This window comes from Bipolaris maydis (genome assembly GCF_028858645.1).
Source record: "Bipolaris maydis strain C4 unplaced genomic scaffold PSV08scaffold_9, whole genome shotgun sequence".
In the NCBI taxonomy this organism is placed as follows: Eukaryota; Fungi; Ascomycota; class Dothideomycetes; order Pleosporales; family Pleosporaceae; genus Bipolaris; species Bipolaris maydis.
In genome coordinates, this window is record NW_027093865.1 from 1,838,723 (window position 1) to 1,846,119 (window position 7,397).

The window sequence follows — 7,397 nt, forward strand, 5'->3', positions numbered from 1 at the left end:
TTGAAGAGGGTTCTGATCGTGGGCGATCGTGCGTAATGCGTCCGACGCTGAAATCTGCTACCCTCTACTCCGTGAATGTGAATTTCGATGTGAAAAGGATATGAGTATCGGCAGGAGTTCAAGGGTGTTGGGTGCGCTATCTTCGAACACAATTGGCCTGATATGCTGCTTCGAAGGTGCAAAGCGGGGAATAAGGTACTGTACAAAGTGAACGGTGATGTTTGCTGACGTCGCTGTCCAGTCCAAAATGATTCACAAGCGTACACGGATGAAGAATACTGGAGTGGTTTGTTAACCACTGGATGGGTCAGGACAGAAATGTGAAAAAGGAAAATGCAATGACGTTGCATTACGCTAGGCATTACGCCTGCTGTGAGATTTCTTTGCGATGACTGCTTCCTTCCATAGTTGCTGCTGAAAGTATGCTCAACGCGTGCAATCACATTTTCGGCAGCCGTGGAGTTCTGGACACGATATATCTAGTAATGGTGAATTCGCGCTCACGTCGGAGAGCGAACAATCCCTGGACATCGGCTGCTCTCTTTCCCCCCAGTGTCTTTTCCGATGGTTGAAAGAATGAGGTAAAAAGAAGCATCTATAGCGTCTCCGCTGATAGAATGGATGGAACGTATTTGTCATGTCAAGTCAGTATACGATCAAGATGGGCACATATGAAACAACAGGTGACCTCGATCATCTAAGAGTTTTAGTGTAGACCAGATTCATAAGGCGGCAATCATGTTTGTCCCTGATACTGCTCAAGATGCGCGTTTCGCCTTCTTTTCTGCTCGTGCTTCCTCTTCGTCCTCACGCACCGTATTCTTGCCGGCTCGGACCAGGTCTAATGCTTCCTGCAACAAGCGCTTTTCGCCCAACCTTACTTGGACCGCCATTCGATGCCTTTTGCTTAGATCTTGTTTACTAATGAGTGATTCATCTTGCTCGGCTGAGGTAGGGTATTGCCCCAACCTTGTCCTTAACGCTTTCTCTAAGACTGTATCGTATATGACCGTGCCGCGCTTTCTCTTTGGGTCTCGCTTATTCAGAGCCTTTAGAAAAGCCTTTGTTTGTTCTTCGAGTTCAGATGAGACTTCACGAAGCACTGGTGGCTGGGTAAACGTGCCATATGACGACGGCTCGCCCGCGTCGCGTTCGATGACGAAAAACTCTTCCAGCTCCGAGTCCAGCTTCCTCTCAACTTCGCCCTTGACTGATGTCAGCGCATATCTCTACGAGTGTTGGCAGATGACAAGAAAATTCTTACTTCAACGTCCGCGATGACATCTTCTGATAGGTTCAATTCTTCGGCAAGTGCAGTGCGGACAAGACTCCAAGGGAGTTCAGCAACATCATAACGGTGGTGTTCAGGCGTCACGTAACCGTATCGACGAAGTAGCTCGGATGAAGGTAAAGGCCCGTAGTAGTTCAATATCTCCGATCCGGCGGGGATGCTCTCGCGGAGGGAGGTGACTTGCAGCTGGTCACCGTGGTGGACGTGGGCCTACGAGAGCGCCGTGTTAGCGCGACTCTTATGCAAAGGTGGGGAACTTTACGTTGAATTCGGCGTTGGCATTGAGCATGTCTGCCATGGGCACCATTCCCATCAGACTTTTGCCATCTCGATCTTCGATCCAACCATCCTCTTCATCGTCGGATTGCTCGTCTTCATTTTCAAGGTCGAAAGCGTATGCCATGATGGTACTACCCATGCGATGTGCGAGCGGCAGAAGGTCTTCTTCGTTTAGGAGAGGGGCACCGGGCGGAAAAAATACATTGGGATGGCTAGTGACAATAGGCAGAATGCGTTCACGCAGCATTCGGTCACTTTCTTCTTTCCCAATCTTTTCCGTTGTGAGAGATGTGCCCTCGAGTTCCTTTAATTCATCTGCTGTCCAGAAAATCGGGGTTTCGAAAGCTTGCGGAAGTATGTCAAGGTAAGGTTTCCATGGCGAAGCGTCACCTTGCAAGTACTCGTATAGCATGACGAGGATCAGTGAGCCCCATGAATCCAATGATTCGGGTTCATGGTCCTGGCCGTCCCCATCGTCGTCGTCATTCCCATCTACATGTTGTTCAAATATCCCAGGAAGTTTCGCGCCAAGGTCCGACGTTTGTGTGCTAAGGATGATGTTCCTTGGTACTGTGAAGAGGGTGGTGTCTTCTGGGATATCCTGCTTGGCAACTGCGCAAAAGTCAACGCTGCCATGGCTCCTTGGCTGCGATGATGTTCAACGTACTGATGCCGCGACCGGCGTTTTTGGACCTTAGGTCTCGAATTTGCAGGAGATCGTTGCGGAACACGCCTCCGTTCTCCTTGAACCAGGCCAAAAACCGATTGCTGTCACTCTGGAAATCGGCCATTTCTTCGTTTGGGTGGAAGCTCGAGATGACCGAATGTTGGTCGAATGTTGCCAGTGCCCAATCACCTGCCTGCAAATTCTGCGTGTCAATGGCCAGACGCGCTATGTACGTAGTAGTAGTGGTATCGCTTGGCCCAGCAACGTCCACTCGATGGACTATTGCCAACGTTCTAGATTGACAAGATAGCAGCGGCGCATGGACCTGTTCAGCTGGCTGTTACCATCCATACAGCACGCCTCGACGGAGTGTGGGTGGTGAGAAGCCAAACATCACCGATTGGCCGCAGTGGATTGGCGTCAAACAAGGCTAGCGTGCCAAGGAAACCCGCCAGCTTTGACGTTGGCGACGCGTTTTCGCCATGGCCGTCTCATCATCCTCGCTCGCGTCGGTCCATCCATCGCCTACCCATTCTCTGCTTCGTCGGTTCGAGACAATTGGGCTGCCTATATCCGTATCAACTTGTGCCTGAATTTGCATCAAATGCACGCAGTAGCACGGCCAGACGAATTAACACAGCCAAGATGCATCCCGCTTTCCGCTTTCGGCACATGACTAGCCCGATATCGCAACGCTCCCTGACACACCATGCCAGGCACCTTATCATGCAGGATCTGATAAAATTTTCGACTGGCACGGTCCACAGCCCTGGATACTATGCCCTTTGGCGACCCCGAGCCGTTAGCTCCTCATGTGCCTTGGAAGCTTGGGGTATCAAGCATGTGAGGGTCGTCATGTATGTAGAGTAAGACCCACGCGGTACAGTTCAGCATTTGCAACTGGAGCCAGTTCGACAGGACAAACTTGTGTAGAGGGCACTGGGCAAGAGTCCGTCAGCCATTGCTGCTGTCATGAACCTGAGAGAATGCTTACTGAGCCCGAGACATTCAACCACTCTTGCGTTATGGGCTGTCAAGCCACGGTACGAGAGAAAGGGCCGAAACGCACACTGGGCTGATGGTGGAGCCATAGGCTTAGCCTAACTCAACCCGTCCCAGACAATCATACAAAACCCGCCTGCCACTACTGCCCCGGCTGCTCATCTTATCTGATCAAGTGGCTGCTCCCTCCTCTCGACGGCTGCCACGTCTTATGACCATGGACACCAAACCCTCCGCCATCGGTCATGGACATGGCATTGTTAACGAAAAGTCTGGCCCAACTCACAATGCCGAAGAGCAGAGCAGCAATGTGGAAGCTTCAAGCAGCGGCGCGTCTGTTGTCCAAACTACTGACGTTCCCATGAAGATGAAGCTGTTTGCAGTTCTTTTGGTCACGGCGATTGGGTTCGGATCCCATTGGAGCAGCGGTGTGACAGGGGCAATGAAGAGCACACTGAAAAAGGTATCATCAACAACCCTCACAGCTTGTTGTTAGCATGTTTGACAGTAAACAGCAATTGCACATCAACAACGCCAAGTATGCCGTCCTCGAGGCGAGCGAAGATTTCATGAAAACGGCTCTCATTCTTGTTAGCGGTCTTGTCACTGATAGAATTGGTGGTGCAAGTCGGTGCCCCTTCCCCCGCGTAAACGTTACCGAGACTGACAACTGACTATAGATTCCATGCTTTACGGCAACGCCATTTACAGTATTGGCGCCATATTCATCGCTGCTGCGACGACGGTGCGATCTTACAAATTCATGATATTTGGGGTTGTCGTACAGGCGTTTGGAGACATCGCTACCCAGGTCGCCCAGTACAAAATCTTCAGCTCATGGTTCGCCCCTTCAAACGGTTTCGCTTCCACGCTTGGGTTCGAGCTCGGAATCGGAAAGATTGGATCCTTCGTCGGCAAAGCGACCGCAAATGTTATCGCAAAGAAGACTGGAGACTTTAGCTGGGTGTATTGGACAGCGGTCTTCATGAACCTTTTCACCAACTTGATGACACTCATCTACTGGTTCTTCGCGCGATGGTGTATGAAAATTTATGCCGGTACTGCTGATCCAGCAACGGGTGAAAAGTTGACGGAGAGCAACAAGAAGTTTGAAATCGGCAAAACGCTGAGGCTCCCCTGGCCCTTTTGGGGAATCGTTGCCTTTTCACTTTTCCAGACAAGCACAGCAGCCGTTTACTCGCAGAATGCCACTGAAATGGCCGAACTACGTTTCAATATCGATGCAGTAACAGCTGGTTGGTACTCGGCCATGTCGCAATACCTGGGTTTCTTCCTGGTACCGCTGATCGGTATCTTCGTCGACCTGCTTGGCAACCGCCTCTCTCTCATGCTTTTCTGCGGTATCGGCATGCTTATTTCCATGTGCTTGGCCGCTTGGGGTCCGACCATTGGTGGGACAGCGGCTTCGTTTGGCATATTCGGTGTCGCATCCATGTTCGGGCCAACCGTCATCATCGATTCAATCCGCACGTCCATGTGGTATCAAGAGGTCTTTGGTTCGGGATATGCGGTCAAGATTGCTGTGAACAATAGCATGAACATCATTATCCGCATCATCACCGGTGTCATTCAAGATCGAGACGACAACTCCTATGATAACGTGGTCATTGTGTATGTGATACTCGCTGCTGGATCTGTTGTTGTTGCGGCTGCCCTGGTGGCATGCGGCGTCTTCAACCCAGACATCGGTCATCTACAATGGACTCGAAGAAATAGACTAACCAAAGGTGATCTCATCAATGAGCGGAAGGAAGCTTTTGCCAGTGGGGCCCAAGGCAGGAAGAACCGACGCGTCAGCTTAACTTTGTTCACTGCACTTCTGTTCCTCATCGCTGGTGCATGGGCGGCGTACTTTTGGGGTGTCGCTACCGGAAACAACAAGTAGGTAGCATCGACTTGATCTTTTCCATCCATCATTATTGCATGATCCTAGTTGCTATCAATGAAAAAAAGAGCCCATCAAAGGGATAGACGCTGAATGATACTTGTGAATGTAGCGAGGCGATAAGAAAACCTAGCATGGGTCAGCGAAGTGTCTAAGAGAAAAGAGATGGTGAGAGATAAATCGATACTAGGAACCTCCACGAGCAGCACATTCGAGCCAAATACGCATTTTCGCATTCCGCCGTTGTGATTCAACCATTTGTTAAAGCGGCTCCACACAGTAATGCCAACGGGTATGTTCGTTGAGACGAACAATGACTGTCAACACTCGTGTACGACATGGAATTGTATACCTTTAATTCTGTTTTTGAACACATTAAAGAAGGGTAAATATTCAAACGTAATACAACTCGATCTAGATTACACTGCGTGGTTGAAGGGGCTAGCAGGTACTATCACCTGTCTTAGTCTCATGCACTTTTCCTAGTAATCATTCCTAGATACGTAGTTTTATAGATATCCAATCCTGCAACAAGAGATTACCAGAACACTCTACTTACATGCAAGTACTTGGAAACCCTTATAATCGCTAATAATCCCAACTTTTGGTTAGTTGCATTGCTGTGCTGGGTCTGTATCTGCGAGATAGGGTGGGTTTCCAAAGTGGCATCAGCATCAAGCATAGCATAGCAGTGTTTGCAACGGCGAAAATGAAGGATGTAAGGATGGAGACATGAGGAAGTCATAAACTAGTAGCTATCTAGATATTGCGATATGCCAGGCAATAATGCTGGAAGTACGTCGTAATTGTTATAACTAGAAAGTAATCCATGTCAACACTTTAGGATTGAGGCAGTTATTTATCTTTCATTGCTCACATCACGTGCGCGTAACTAAATCTCTCTATTCTGCTCTCAGACCTGGTTGCAAAGACTCCAAATTATCGTTGTTACGATGTGCCCACAGTCCCACCTAATGAGACTCACAGAGTTGAGTCAATGTGGATATGATAAATCCTGATTGAATTTCCTTTTCTCCCTCCGTAGTACAACGTGTGTGAACATCAATGGCAGATATATTTTCCATAATGAATTACTGTAGGATCCGTGTGTTCTGATCGATTGGAGTGTCAACTGGATGCGATGTGAATTTTAGCCGACATATTTTGAAAGATGACTGGCCGTACTTTACATATGTAGTTTTGTATGCACTAGTGCTTGCGACGAGCAACAAAAGACAATTATGCAGAAGAGCAACCATGAGTGCGGCAGTGAAGACTATGCAAGCATGGGAGTCAAACAATATTGCCATACTTGTTCGATAGCGCCTGCATCATAACCCACTTTCAGAACCAGCCGCTTCAGGAATTAATCGTTGCCACGATCATCATACCACTAAATGTTCTCTTACGCAAGATGCTCCAAACTAGTACCAAGACGTGGATGTCATTTTCCCTTGCATGCAGCACAATAGCCGTTAAAGTAAGCGCCCTTAGTTCCAGCCCAATTAGCCCAATAGCAGTCTGTGGTTAATCCGAAGGATACACTAGCGCTTGCCGGACTGGTGGAGCAACAGGTGCAGTCCATGACGTTCAAGACGCCTGGGCGTGGAAGGAGTGGCATCGCCGATTAGGCGAGCAAAGCGTTGTGAATAAGGACTTGTGTTTTCAACTGTATCAACGGTGTGTTGTGGGAATGGGATCATTTCTCCTCCAGCTCTTATTCTTGCAGATATCCTCATTATTGGCACCTCGTCATGTCTCGTGCGATCACTGAGCGCGACGTTGCCACTGATATCCTTGTAGACAATCGCTACATTGTGAGTTCTCCACAATAAAGGCGAGCATTCAAACTTACCTCAAAGAGACGAGTGCACGGTCTTTCTGCGAGCATGGCCTCGACTTGGAACACCATCTACGGGTATCCCGCCACTGGTGGGGGCACATGGGGCAAATTGAGGGGACGCCTTGGCCACAGTGACGGCCCCGCTTATTTGACCGACTTCAAAATCGACTATGCCTTTACAGATATGGTCGACGGTGCGATTACTGCGCTTGTTAAGACATTTGTTGAGATTGCAAGTGCGAAAATGCAGGCACCAGTGACCTGGGTTGAGGAGTTCAGCGTCCAGGGCGGATCATTTGTCAAGTCAGAATCTGCTAGCTTTATTGATCATTTTCTTTTCAAAGATATCAAGCAGCCTCCGTCTCAAAATGACTTCTCATGCCATACAGGGTATTTTAGGGTAGAGTAA

General features: G+C 48.9%; 3 protein-coding genes across 3 annotated transcripts; 2 read left to right on the plus strand and 1 right to left on the minus strand.

The window, feature by feature from the left end:
• Positions 1 to 537: 537 nt before the first annotated feature.
• PSV08DRAFT_226094 (uncharacterized protein) lies at positions 538 to 2,614 on the minus strand. The gene is made up of 4 exons (XM_066092200.1): positions 2,238 to 2,614; positions 1,554 to 2,182; positions 1,265 to 1,501; positions 538 to 1,205 (listed from the first exon to the last, which is right to left on the minus strand). The coding sequence occupies exons 1-4, from the start codon at positions 2,359 to 2,361 to the stop codon at positions 759 to 761; spliced, it is 1,437 nt and encodes a 478-aa protein (XP_065948969.1). The 5' UTR covers positions 2,362 to 2,614; the 3' UTR covers positions 538 to 758.
• Positions 2,615 to 3,414: 800 nt separating this feature from the next.
• PSV08DRAFT_392942 (major facilitator superfamily domain-containing protein) lies at positions 3,415 to 5,145 on the plus strand (the record flags this gene model as incomplete). Its single annotated transcript, XM_014217309.2, has 3 exons — positions 3,415 to 3,702; positions 3,755 to 3,866; positions 3,920 to 5,145. Exons 1-3 carry the CDS (start codon positions 3,451 to 3,453, stop codon positions 5,143 to 5,145), a joined length of 1,590 nt encoding a protein of 529 aa, XP_014072784.2. The 5' UTR covers positions 3,415 to 3,450.
• A 1,754-nt stretch (positions 5,146 to 6,899) lies between these two features.
• Positions 6,900 to 7,397, plus strand: PSV08DRAFT_353145 (uncharacterized protein; the record flags this gene model as incomplete). The annotated part of the gene is made up of 2 exons (XM_014217296.1): positions 6,900 to 6,962; positions 7,008 to 7,397. 2 exons carry the CDS (start codon positions 6,900 to 6,902, stop codon positions 7,395 to 7,397), a joined length of 453 nt encoding a protein of 150 aa, XP_014072771.1.

What these genes read in the sequence shown, in the direction of transcription:
- PSV08DRAFT_226094 (XM_066092200.1), bottom strand. Translation starts at nt 2,361, where the DNA reads ATGGCCGATTTCCAGAGTGACAGCAATCGGTTTTTGGCCTGGTTCAAG. An exon ending in ATGCCAACGCCGAATTCAAC is followed by an intron (nt 1,502 to 1,553) that starts GTAAAGTTCCCC and finishes GCGCTCTCGTAG; the next exon opens with GCCCACGTCCACCACGGTGA. An exon ending in ATGTCATCGCGGACGTTGAA is followed by an intron (nt 1,206 to 1,264) that starts GTAAGAATTTTC and finishes ACATCAGTCAAG; the next exon opens with GGCGAAGTTGAGAGGAAGCT.